Source organism: Anoplolepis gracilipes, chromosome 1 (assembly GCF_047496725.1).
Source record: "Anoplolepis gracilipes chromosome 1, ASM4749672v1, whole genome shotgun sequence".
NCBI lineage: Eukaryota > Metazoa > Arthropoda > Insecta > Hymenoptera > Formicidae > Anoplolepis > Anoplolepis gracilipes.
In genome coordinates, this window is record NC_132970.1 from 23,127,732 (window position 1) to 23,141,612 (window position 13,881).

At 37.9% G+C, this 13,881-nt stretch overlaps 2 protein-coding genes across 8 annotated transcripts in view; both read right to left on the reverse strand.

Annotated features, from left to right (window-relative positions):
- Nahoda (DOMON-like domain-containing protein nahoda) overlaps positions 1 to 1,938 on the reverse strand; it is a 34,608-nt gene extending 32,670 nt beyond the window's left edge. For 2 of the 4 annotated variants that reach the window (XM_072889986.1, XM_072889968.1), the window contains exon 1: positions 1,590 to 1,937. The gene's annotated coding sequence lies outside the window, so the exon portion shown is untranslated. Of the gene's footprint in view, positions 1 to 1,589 lie in introns of all 4 variants that reach the window. The other 2 variants (XM_072889961.1, XM_072889978.1) reach the window with 2 other exon arrangements.
- A 6,081-nt stretch (positions 1,939 to 8,019) lies between these two features.
- Positions 8,020 to 13,881, reverse strand: part of LOC140664668 (uncharacterized) — a 132,722-nt gene continuing 126,860 nt past the window's right edge. For 3 of the 4 annotated variants that reach the window (XM_072890015.1, XM_072890024.1, XM_072890000.1), the window contains 4 exons: positions 11,860 to 12,179; positions 9,497 to 9,817; positions 8,707 to 9,137; positions 8,020 to 8,604 (listed from right to left, as the gene is read on the reverse strand). In XM_072890015.1, coding sequence (XP_072746116.1) covers positions 8,351 to 8,604; positions 8,707 to 9,137; positions 9,497 to 9,817; positions 11,860 to 12,179 — 1,326 coding nt within the window. In that variant the 3' untranslated portion in view covers positions 8,020 to 8,350. The remainder of the gene's footprint in view (positions 8,605 to 8,706; positions 9,138 to 9,496; positions 9,818 to 11,859; positions 12,180 to 13,881) is intronic. The other variant, XM_072890008.1, reaches the window with a different exon arrangement.

Below are 13,881 nucleotides of genomic sequence, written 5' to 3' on the forward strand. Positions count from 1 at the left end.
CGCGACAATTTTCTTTTCCTTTCAACTTTGAGTAGATATTAAAGGTAAAGTTTTCTCTTCAATTTAACACAATTTAATTTAGTGTACAATTATTTATCGAGAAACAAAAGGCAAGAACTTGGAAATTTATCAATCTTTTTACTACCGATTAGATGCATGTTTAAAACGCGTCAATGCATTTCTCAATCAATTTTTCATAATTAAGAAAAAATGAAGTACATGTTTGAATTTTATCTCTTTTCTTTTAAAAAAAGGCATCTATTTACATATTGTTGCCTCTTTTTCGGCATATTGATTGATTGTCTCGATGTCTCGTTGTCATATGCGTTATTGCGACTCGCTTCGCGCGTGTCGTCTGTAGCTGTCAAATTTTGACAGTTTGTGCGACAACTTGTAAAAAAATTAAATTAAAGTTGAAAAAAAAACGAAGTAGAGGAAAAGAGAGACAAAAAAGGTATTTATATTATACATGCATGTATTGTATATGACGAAAAAAGGGATATAATATTAAATAAAGAAAGAAAAAGAAAAAAAGGATGATTTCTTAAAGCCAACCGTAAATATTAAAATTAAATATTTAACAATCAATCTTTTTCTTTTAAAAAGGCATCTATTTACATATTGTTGCCTCTTTTTCGAGATGTTGATTGATTGTCTCGATGTCTCGTTGTCATATGCGTTATTGCGACTCGCTTCGCGCGTGTCGTCTGTAGCTGTCAAATTTTGACAGTTTATGCGACAACTTGTAAAGAAATTAAATTAAAGTTGAAAAAAAAACGAAGTAGAGAAAAAGAGAGACAAAAAAGGTATTTATATTATACATGCATGTATTGTATATGATGAAAGAAGGGATATAATATTAAATAAAGAAAGAAAAAGAAAAAAGGATGATTTCTTAAAGCCAACCGTAAATATTAAAATTAAATATTCAATAATCAATTAGCATTGCGGAAAAGAAACTTTAACGCTTAACTTTAACATACACAATAATAATCATACAACACACAATATAAACATACATAAAATAAATGGCGCGGGCTTAAAATGTTCTAGTTTAAATAAAATTGATAATAGTTGAATTTCATTTCTTATTTATATGTCAAGTTTGATGATGCAATTTTCCATATACAAATAATATTAAGCGAAATAATATTACACGAGTTCTATCCCTTAACTTTAATATTTTATCTACTTTATATTCAAAACGTTATTTAAAGCGAGAAACGTCAAAGCTCTTACTTTCTCGCGTTTTGTTTATTCTGAAATCGAAAGGCGAGAATTGATGAACGTTTCACGCTAAAGAGCGCTAGAAGTGATACTCGACTCCTATGGTTTACACTTGCGTCATGTTTGACGGCACCTAACATCAACATATTTCTCATGGAGAACGTAACCAGTGAACACGGTGGATGCCGTCGACCTCGTAGCGAGTCGATGTTATCGCACGCTACGCTTGTTCATTCAACACCGTCTCGAGGATTATTCACAAGCGAGTGTAACTTTTCAAAAGCGTGTAAAAGAAAATTCCGCACCCCCAGCACGCGCGGTTCCTCTTTTTAAATGATAGGTAAACTTAAATCAATTTTTACCCGTGGCTCTCGAGCTTGCCTGGTCCTTCTTCCACGAGAGATCCTATCCAAGACGTCCCCGCGTCGGCATCATCGTCGAGAATACGCCCCGCGAGAACAGAGTATCACGAGGAGAACCGGGGAAGAAGGTTCCAATACACTCCTCAACAACTTCCTCGGCGCGCGGCCATTTTGCTAGCCGTCGACCGGACGAGTTTGCGAATAACACGAGATCGCAGAAAAGAGAAACCAGTCGGCTGGAAGATGCGAGATGCAACAGGTAGCGCGTAGCCAGAGATAATAACACGACGACGGACCACCACCGCGGGATCGCGAGATCGACTGACGGGTCGGCTTCTACTACTCCAGCGAGCGAGCGAGCGGACGGCGGACGCCGCGAGCGAAACCTCACTTTACGCTCGCTTCCTCCCACCATCTCCCTCGCCGAGGACTCGCTCGCCCGCTTTCTTACCTGCCTGTCCTCCCCCCCCTCCTCCTCCTCCTGTCCTCGTCGGAGTTGGCTTTGGCTCGTTCGAACACTTGGCTTCCTCGAGCGAGAGCCCACAGCTCTCCGATGAAAACTCCGATGGGATGATGGAATTATGACGTCGAGGAAGATGCGCGCTCTCTTCTCGGATCTTTACTCTACGTGCCATGTGGCAAATTTGACGTCCGCACCGCGGGAGTTCTCGCGCCGCTCGGTCGCCAAACAACAGTCCTCTGTCCGCGATGTTCCTAATGCTGTGCAAATCGTGCGTTTCTTCCCCTCGTGCGTCGCGTTCGCAATAATGCATCATGATGTGTTGCTTTCGCGTGTATGTGGTCGCCGGTAAATTTAGACGAGACAATCGGCTCGCTTTAAAGTCTACGTCTACGAGAAGACAAGATTTCTAAAATGTGAAAAGCATGCGATTACAAGGTTAGCGCAACAGGTACCGCTGGCTTACACCACGTGAGGCACGACGAATTAAAAATACGATAATAAATAATTTTACAACATATATGACTGACCGCCGGAGGAATTTCGATTGCGCGATACCGTAAGCCGGGCAATTTTATGCTTATGAGATAACCAACGAGATATACGAGAGAGTGTAACCGATGCGGTGACAACATTGCGATAGTTGATGTCAATGTATATCTTATGTTAGAAATATCTTAGGCTCGAATGAATCATAAGTATACGTGCAATATATTCATGCGGTTTTGCCGGTTTTCGTAACACGAGAGATGTAATTATCGGTATCATACGCGAAGCATAGATGTAAGAATGAACGCATTTCCTTAACAAAAAGTTCTCGTTTCATTGCATAATTTAATTTCAAACGTTTTATATTCATGAATTACGTTTATTATTTTTTTTTTTTTTTTTTTTTTCACGACGCGAAATTATGGAAACTGTACCTTGTGCCATTTCCGTAAGCTTGAATTACCTTGAAACGCGCGGCGCGTTGCGTAAATAAAAATCACGTTACATAATCCTCGTCGCATCTCAGATGCGCATACGTTTCGCGTCTAGAATCGAGTCATATTGACATACGCGTTGCTCCGGCAAGATCACAAACTGTCAAATTTAAGCGCCAATTTGACGTTTTGGGCAATCGCGACTTAAAGGGCAAGATATTGACATTCGTCACGTGTCTTTTTTTTTTTCTTTCCACGCGATCTCTCCGTCTCATTTCGGAGAGGGCGAGAGCGAGTTTACCGAGCGTCACTCATCCGGATAAAAATTTTTCGAGATCCCCCCCCCCCTCCCCTTCCCATCCCCTTCCTCTGGCGCGCTGAATATCGCCGGGCACTGCGTTTCTCTCCTCGAGTAGGTAAATTTTTCGACCGTAGCTTTCCATTCAGCTGTTGCGCAGTCGTTTGCGTTGGTATGCGCTCGAGAGGCGGTTCTCGAGCCGCGTGCTTTTTACGCGAGCCTCGATCGGAATGCAAAACGAGTATTATCACCGAGTGATATCGAATCGCGATGCCATCCTGGGATCGGCACGCCTCGCTTTCCCGCGTTTTTAAATGGCACAAAATTATCGCGAAAAAGGGAGAAAAAAGTGGAGGTTAAAGAGGGGGAGGGGGAAGGGATGCGTGCGAGGGGGGAACCTCGATACGCACGTGCACATATGTGTATATTGTATTATCGGCGGCCGTTTAGCGGTACTCGAGTCCTAATATCGTTACCCAATTAGACGATATCGAGGTATGCGCAGGTATACAGGTGCGGCCCCCCATACGGCCCCCCCTCTCCCCATACGGTTGCCCTATAGTGTCGTTCCTTACCGGTTGCCGGGAGATCAGAATGGAAAGCGGGCAAGAGGGACACGCGTTTATTTTTGCTCGCAGGTACTTGATGATCGAGCTCGACAACCCCGTAGCCTTCAATGGTTTTTGCAGCCTTCGTCGAGGAGATCAGAATGAAGAGAGAAGGATCATTGAGAAAACGCAAAGGAGAAGGAAAAAAAGGTTTAACTAAAAGGTTTACTCTTCGCATATAGGTTTTACTTTGAATAAAAAAGAAAATCAATATAAATCCTATTTTCTTTCAAGTACGTAATATAGTGTATATACGTTACGTAACTATGAGATTGAGGAAGTTATTCAGCGAGAACTTCTTCACCAAATTATCAGTTTTTTTTAATCCTCGTTACGAAACACGCGTTGCGTAGATGCCTTTATTCATTCAAGTGATTCTCAGCGTGTTATAGCGTGAGATGAATATCGTATATAAAAAGCATTAGTATTTATATATTATTATATTAAGTCGTCTCTATCAGTTTTATTAAATACACTTGAATTTGCTTAAAAAATAAACAAAATTCAATCAGCTGTAACTTCGTTAAAAATGAACGAAATTTAAATTAAAAAAAAAAAAGAATTTTAAAGCTTGAAATTTTCTACTTTCGAAAGCTCACCATTATTTTTATGTCTCATTTTTTTACTTAATCGACGGTAACTTGTCAGTAAAAAAATCGTAGACAAATTAAAAAAACGATTTTGTAGGAAAAACTTTAACATTAGAAATTTTAAAGTTTTCGTAGATTTTTTTTTAAACACGTGACAGACTCACAAAGTGAGAAAAAAATTTCGCATTTCGTTCAACTCGTAGTTTTCTACATGTAAAAATGACCAAGCTTACAGAAACATAAAAATAATAGTAAGCTCCCGAAAGTAGAGACTTCAAGTTTTAAAACTCTTTTTTTAAATTTAAATTTCGTTCATTTTTTAACAAAGTTACAGCTGGTTGAATTTTATTCTATTTTTTTTAAGAAAATTCAAGCGTTTCTCTAATTGTTGTGCGCCGTGTAATTACGAAAAGAATAATTGAAAAATTGAAATTAATACAATTATATTAAATTACCATTTCATACTCCACAAGTAACAAAAAAATCTAAAAAAAATACACTCTGATAATTATAAAATCCATTATAAATTTATTGAATCGAATTAATTTGAGAAAGGAAGGTAAGCCGTTTATGTAAACATCTTTGAAAATAAAAAGAAACAAGAGGCACGTAATTTAAAGGGACATACGACATCCGCTACTATCGCAATACGTATACATATTGCCAAAACCGAGTAGCCGCGAGTCATGTTCTCGATCGACGAGGAATTTCATCGACAGGACGAGACGAAACACGTCCGTGCGACGTAACGGACGCATGAACGAGGAGGAAAGAGAAGTTTGCTCGCTCACGTCTGCGTCCTCGGACGGCTCCCGCGGCTAAAACGCGTACGAGAGGCTTTCTCCTGCACGCGGCACGGAATGCGGCCTCTCCCTCGGCCGGCCTCGAGAAGAAGTCACGGAGGCATGTTGTCCTTCCTATCCACCGCCTCCTCCTTCTTCTTCTTCTCCACCACCTCCTTCTCCTTAGTTCTCCTTGCTTCTCCACCTAGACTGGGTTCTCGGTTGTTCGCTTATAACGATTATAACGACCGTATTATGTGTCATCGATCAATCGGTAAAGACGCCAGGTAGAATAGCGCGAATCCGATACCTATAGCGTTGCCATCCTTCAGGCATAACGAGTGGCTATGAACCCTATCGTGTCGCCAATGAATGTGGATGGGGATTATAATATAGCAAATCTGTATATTTTTACATTCACGGAAGCTGTCGCAGAAACACGCGAGAATCTTTCCGACGATGTAAAATAAACCGAAATGATCTTCTCATGTTTTGGAAAAATACCATCACAATTTTGGAAACTTTAGATGTCACATAATTTTTAATTATTATTATTTTTCAATTTTTATATTTTCTCATAATTTTATAAATATGTCTAACTTTTTTCCTTCTCACTTTTTGGGCGAATGTGAATGCCAGCTTTGTCTCGGTTGTGCGACTTGTGTTTATTCGATTCTGTGTTGTCTAATAAATCACAAAACTACTGTGTATCAAGATTTGAGGTAATGATACAGAGAAAGAGAGGGGCGCATTTTTTTCGAATGTGTAATTATATCGCGTAGCGCCCGACTCGGAAATCACGTTTCGCACGCGATAGTTGCGTAATCATGGCCCAGTTCACGCGCCATACGTAGAGCGATGCCAATTTTCGCGCAGTGCGAAAAGAAAGGCGTGTCCAATTATATTCCCTGGTGGAGGTGCCTCGGCGTGCCTCCCTAGGCATGCTCTCCTCACGATCGTGCCACGCTTCCTGTTATATATATCTCTAGCTGCGCCCATGCGTAAAAAAAAAAAATTCTCTTCATTGCCAAACAGTAATTATTTTTATGCTAAATTATTTTCTTTTTTCGGTCGATCTTTAACTGTACATGATCCGATTCTCATTCTACTTCCGCCGTTCACTCGCTATGTTATTGTGCAGTTTTTTCTTAAAATTTTCTTCCTTTGTTCTGTGTACCGTAATTATATAGAAGTGATTTAGCCTTTATATATATAGTTCTTTTATATACTATGTCTAATCTAATCTACCACGTGTCACAAGCCTAAAAAATATCGCTTTACATTAAATATGCCGAATTCATATTACAAAAAAAAAAAAAAAAAAAAAAAAAACTTATTTGTGATAATAAAGAATCTTTAAATTATACTCGTCCATTTTGATCTCCTGTTCGTATAATTTTTAATCAAGATACATAGCTACTTATTGAAAAATGTAAATTTTGGTAAAATATCTTCTCCATTATCTCTACAATCTCAACTGTTTTAAATATCGTCATTACAATACCGTTACGTTCATTTATAAAGCAGCGATGAATATTGAATGTAGTATTAAATAATTCAATAAATCAATATTTGAATATATCTCATTGTTAATTGTATGTGATCCATCCGAAAAATATAAAGGGAAATAATTAGAAAAACGCCACTTTCAAGGTTTATAAAAAAAAAGTAAAAATATAATATATCGATATGCAAGAAATAAGTTATCGCGCTAAGGAGAATTAATAGGTAAAAGAGTGAACAATCTCTCCTGTTTAATCAAGACAACTCGTTATATCTTAATCGAAGACACTCGACTTGCCAGATTCTATCTCAAATGTTTCTGTCATTTGAACACGTGAGACGGACATCGTTCAAAATGTCGATTAAGTAATACATTTAACGGCGTACGATTGTACGCTTCGTGCATATGCTAACGATGATCTTTCAAAAGATTCAAGATCAAAGAATGAAAAATTCAAGGGGCTAATGGCTAATCCGACGTGCTGTCAGATACAATATCTTCCCCGGGAGCGTTTAATGCGCTCCTGTCAGATGAGAGAAAGCACGAATACCATCATCGGGACCAACCGTGAACTAGCGTCGTGACGGATTGTTTCTAAGAAGAGCTACTATACTTTCGCTCTTTCCGCCACTCGACTGTAAATCTAATTTTCGCTCCTGCCTCGTTGCTTTCATTCAGAAATTTCCATACCGCGCGCGTCTAAAAATGAAAGTGGACAATCAATTTGTTCAACTAGACCTGGTGGGTCTGTTTAGACGTGTTTACGTTGACGTTTACGAATTCGTTATGGAAAAGTCGCATTGTAATTTCCGCATAAAAAATTCATACATATAAATAATTGTATTACGTTTATGATCTATCAATCTTAGAAAGTATTTAATTTCGTTAATTAAAAATTGTAATTGAATGATTACTTATTCTCGTAACAAAAGAAATGAAATCTAGAAATTAATTAATACGCGTATAATATTTCTCTTTATATTTTATCCGTGTGATTTTAACATTTTCGTTGAAAATGATCTTAAATGAAAGCGATTATCGAATCGTTTATCGCACGAAATGCTAAACCATCGAATACAGCTTCGGGAAGATAATAGCGTAATCAAAAGGTATACTCACGCTAAACAGCTAAGATCTTGCACATAAATGATTGGTTGCGGAGAAAGAACATAGGCTATTACAGCGATGCCCAATAATTGCGCATACCTTCGTCATTATACTTTTTGTTTAGCAGCAGGTAATGTCGACAGTGGAAACAAACAGGATTATTTTTTAAGTCGTCCTTATTATTATCAAATACATTAATGGGGTATTAAAAATAGAGGGACGATTGCGATCCGCTGAAACGTCACGGCGCGCGGCAATCGTCCCGGAAGAGAGCTCGCAATATTTACATAAATTAAATGAGTATTATTTTCAACGCGCATGCATGCTTTGCGCAGTGCAAGACACATGTGCATGTCACAGGAAAATATTGAAAAGTGCGTTCTTTGTAGGAACTCTTCTTCTGGTGTCGTGCCTCTCGTTTTCTCCCCAAATGATCACGAGGACGACGACACGACGTTGAAAACTCGTGAAGTATGGAAGAAGGAGTCATCAAGACACGACGCACTTTTCCGCATCCCGCTGAGCTTGATTCGACGACGATGAAGATGCGGGTGCGCGTTTCCGTGCGCACGCCACTGCGTCGTTCGGCACGTAAGATATTCTGACGCCGCCGTAAGCTCGTCGAGGTGGCAGTGCGTAGGCCGCGGCCTCGTCTGAGCTGCTGGACGAGCTACACGTCGAGCAGCAACTTTCGGCATCGTCATCCTCGCCGTCTAGTCTTGACCTAGACGTGCCAGCCGTTCCTGCAAACATATGTTTCAAATGAAAACAATGTCACTTCAATTATAAACTTTAAAATAAAATTATTCTTTTGTTTACAAACTCTTTTATCGAATTTTACGTACCCCAAGATGTGCTGGCGACTTCGTCGGGCTGCAAACTCCTCGATCGAGATACATTCGTTCTCGACAACGACATGGGCGGTGGCGAGGGCGACGACGACGAGTTCTGATCGTTCATCGGCGAGAGAGGAATGCGTGACGTTGCGCCGTGATCGTTGACATCCAAATCCCCCTGGAATCGTACGCGTCGCGACGTCGGCGTCGGCGGATCCGTCTGGTTAGTTCCGATCCCGGGGATGGGATTGACCGGAGACATCGTCGACTCCTGCGCCAGTACGTCGGCGGACGCTGCGCCGGCGGTCGATGTCGACGCCGAAACCGACGCTCCCGACGACGGCCGCGGGGGTGGCGGCAGTTCCGGCATGCTCGACGCGTGGGAAGGCGAGCAATTCTGAATACATCTGAGGGGTTCTCGATCCCGCGCTTGCATTAACCTGCAACGATTATTTACGATCTATAGTTTTGGTGCATTTTATCCTTCGGATAAAAACGAGAGAAAACCAGCTTAAAATACATTTTTTTTTATATTGTATTTTAAATTTCTAAATTAATTAAGTTTTTCTGAAATACATATTTCTTATTTGTTGCGTTTAATTCTGCTAGTTTTACGCATTTGATTTTCAAGTACATTTCGTGTATTATTCATATTTTATTTAAAAAAATATACAATTGCAAAGATTTGAATTTAGGTTGCTAACAGCTCGTCAGTAAATTCTGTAATATAATAAAACTATATTAAATTTAATTATAATAAAACTATATTAAAAATAGTAAAATAGTGGAAATATCGTACCTTCCCAATTCGCTGCGATTTTCATCGGCATGAGAACCGCGTTCCTGTAGCAGTCTCTCGAGGTTTCGTTCCAGTAGTACCCTATCGAGGCCACTGGGCCTGGAGCCGCTGGAGGGAAGTCCTTCTGTAGCAAAATCGGGACTCAGAATGTTTTGAGTAGGTGTCGTCGCCAAGGAAGCAGAAACTTGTTGATGCCTTCTAGTCATCCGAGGCGAGTTCCTAGGAGATCCAAGAGTATGTCTCGAGCCTGGAGGAAGCGGAGGTGGAGGCGGTGGACTCGACGAACCTTCGCTCGTGGTCATCGTTTGCCTTCTACCACTTCTGTTTGATAAAGACGGTTAGATTTTATTTATCGTAATTTATTTTAAGAAAAAAAAAAAAAAAACGTAGATGAAAAAAGTAAGACTGCGATATTTAACCCTCAAACTGAACACGTGGATCTTTCGTGTCCGTGTCATTTTTAATCCATTGTTTAAAAAAAATATTAATAAAATCTCGAGGTTGGAAACTTATCCAAAAGAAAGTTTGTATCAAAAGAGACTTGTAACTAAAAGGACAATTTAAATAGTTCATTCAGTGCAAAGTGCTGGCGAATCTAAATCTGAAGTGGACACAAATGACCCACGTATTCGCTTTATGTATACTAAGTAAGAAAGAGTGAATAAGTAAATTTTTTTAAAAATATTTTTTTGCTGTTAATCGGTTTTTATAAAAATAAATTATAATTTTACAATAATAATCTCCCTAAAAAAGAAACAAATTGCTACGGATCTGCTCCGCGTGTCTTGTGTGCGAGTGTCTTAATCAATTTTTATCCTGTAGATTGTAATGTAAATTACATTTTGTTTTCACTTTTTTTCAAATAAATTACCAGAAGATTAAAAAAATTTTTCCTCAGAAAAGACACATCTTTTTATATCTGAAAATTACCCATTTTCGATTATTCATAAAATTATATTTTTTTAAAAATATATTTTAAAGCCATGGACATAACATGTTATAGTATTTTTTTTCGTAAACATTGAACTTTGAACTAAAAATTCCTAGAAGCCTTTTTGTTCAAAATTATTTTTTCAAATTTTTATTAATGTTTATATAAAACATCCATGTTTCCAAATCTTGATTTAACAAATAACGAAAATATAGTATTTAAAAATATTTTTTCTTTACCTCTACTGCTAAAACTTTTAGTGTAAACTTAAAAAAGATGTGTAAATTTTTTGAGAATTTTTTTAAGTAATTTTAAAGTACAAAAATGAATTCAGACTCCAGTTACTTACGTATTCAGGATTACGGTGCGAAAAAAACGTGTTCAGTTTGAGGATTAATATTCAAAAATACTTTAAATGTAAGGAATTATGATTCCTTTTTATAGATGTGTGATTTAATTTTAACGACGAAAATATTCTCCAAATAATCTCTATATTCTGAAATTATAAGATGCTGCCAGTTTGTCAAAAGAGATGAAAACTTTTTCTAAAATATTTATCTCACACATCATTGAGTAATTAACTTATCAAGTGTTGCTAATTATTTCCATTCTGGATTTAAATAATGCTTACATTTAGCCGGCACTAAAAGCACGTGACAATTAAAAGCATAATAAAATTAACATGCGGCATTTGGGTCGCCTTGTACATATCTCTCAAACGACGTCATTATGCATAAAAGATGAATTTAAAGTCAACCAAACGTATCAGTGTATAGGACGAATTAACAAGTCAAGCGTAAATGGTTAAATGATTTGTCGATTTCATCAACGATAACGTATACATAAATTATCTTGAAAGCTTACGAAATATGTACCTTTTAAAGAGCCAAAAAGATCCAAGCATATTTAAATAATAATTTTCCGCCATACAATATGTAATATAAAAAAAATGTAAACATTTTAAATAAATTCAAAATATTTAAATGATTTTCGATAACTATTCTTTTAATTCTTTCAAGATAGATACGTGTATAATTTGATTCTAATTGGCCAGAGATAAGAGACATTTAAAATTGTCCAATCGTACTAATGTCAGCAAACTTTAATGTTAACTTGAGTCAAAACTCTGTGTCTCTTTCTAACTTTGTGCTTTATTAATTGCAAGTTGGATGGGCCTTTTAGTAAAATTTATCGCTACCGTAATAATTTCTCGCAGTTGCACTTGGTGTAACGGAGAAGCGGTACGGCGGGCTCGTGATGTAGTCGCGGAACTTACTTCTTAACCGGCAATAATTTTTGCCGCACGAACCCGCGCGAGACCCGCGCGACCGTCGGCTTATACTCGGAGGTAGAACAATGAAAGCAGCCCCCGTGACCCCGTGCGAGAGCTCGACGAGGAGGTGGTATGCGAAATAACGCGCGAGTATATTACCTGAGGAAGGACGGCGGGGGCGGTGGCGGCCCGGCGGAGGAGTCGCTCGGTGTCGTCGGCGGTTCTCCTTTGCTGCACGCTATGCTGCAGTAAATGGCACCACGTCGCGGCAGGAACGGCCGGCCTAGCAGGGAGGCGCGGCAAGTGGCGCAGCAGAAGCAGACCTCGGTCGCGTGCCAGTGTTGACCCTCGTGTGACATTTGGCCCTGGTCGACGCCGATCGGCTCGCCGCAGCTGTCACAGTACTCCGCGAACGAGGCGTCGAAGCACCTGAGACAGTACGGCCGACCTTCCCGCATCACGTATCGCTGACCACCGAGCTGCAAGCAAAAGAGAATTTATTGCGAGAGGCTCGAGAGAGAGAGAGAGAGAGAGAGGCGATAAATCATGGCCGAAAGATAAAAAAAAAATATTTTACGCGCAAGGGATTTTTAATATTTAAATTAGCAAGAAACACAGCCAGCGCCAACGGTACATGGCATATTCCCAAGCGCGGTCGCCCATCCAAGTACTAATCCCCCTCAACGTTGCTTGACTTCGGTTATCGGAGAACTGATGTGTTACAAGTTACAACGTGGTATGACCGTTGACAGCAGGGATTTTTAATAAAAAAATATAGAGATTTTGTAATAAATTAATTACTCTCACATTTTATACATTTTTTTTCAGATATTATAAGGATAAGGTTTTAAATTTTCAGAGATTGCCGACTTTAGAAAATATATTATTTGAAATTAGTAAAAAATACAGGAATGTTGTAAGATATATAAAAATAGGTAACGCGTTATTTCGAAGAATATAGAGTTATAATATCTTAAAGAAATAAGCATAGCTTTGATAATACTAGTATACCGATGACCGGTTATTCACTGAAGCATGTACTCTATATACACCGGCAATCTGATAAAAGCGCAGGTTCTTATAGACGTCTCGTTTCAAGTGTGTGTTTGTAATATATTGCAGACACTACATTCTTTTATACCTTCAACAGGAAAATAATTCTTATTTTATCGCTTATTATATAAAATAAAAAAAAATTTACATCAAGAATTAATTTAAATACAAAGCTTTTCTTGCAATTTTTCTCAAGTTTCCTCTACATATGATATATACATATATATATATATATATGTAGAGAAAACTTGAGAAAAATTCCAAGAAAAGCTTTGTATTTAAATTAATTCTTGATGTAAGTTTTTTTTTATTTTATATATATATATATATATTATATATATTATATATAATTTTATATAATTTTTTATTTTATATATATATATATTCATCGGTTCACACTAAAGGGAACGCCCGATGTAATGGGAGTAACCCGGAAAGCACGTTGCTTCTGTACGTTCGAGAGCGACGTTATCTAACTCGGAAGACGTAGTCAGAAGATAGAGTCAGCTGGCGCGGAATTATGAATCGCTACGCAGTTGTAAATTTGCTAGCGACGTAATCATTAAATATCTACGCGGCGTGTGTATCCGATAGTACAAACGTGCGAGTACCGCTAGATACTCGAGAACTGACGCGACTCGAAAGGAAAGGAGAACTTGGTCCTTGACAAAAAAAGCTAAATATATTTTTATTTTATCTCGAGTTTGCAAACCCGTTCCTCTCGTAATTAACGTAATTGTTCATAATTAACGTACACATATTTATCATTGAAACACAATTTTCAAAAAGTAACCTTTTTATGTAAACTACATGTTCTTCTAGAAAGTAGATTAGAAAGTAAGAAGAAAATAAATTTATCTCATCAAAACAGGAAAAATGCATATTTAATTAAAGCTTTCTAAAAATGCATATTTAAATGTTCATATTGCATTTTCTATGCATGTGTGTATATAATGTATTTTGTTCATATTTGTATATTTGGTGCACATTTTCATATATTTTATGTTTTATATTTTATATGTTCTCAATTTTAAATAATATTACAAATTTATCTTTAATCTAGAGAAAACATTAATTATTTATTGTAATTTAAATTAAATCTTTTAATAATAAAATAGCAATCTTTAT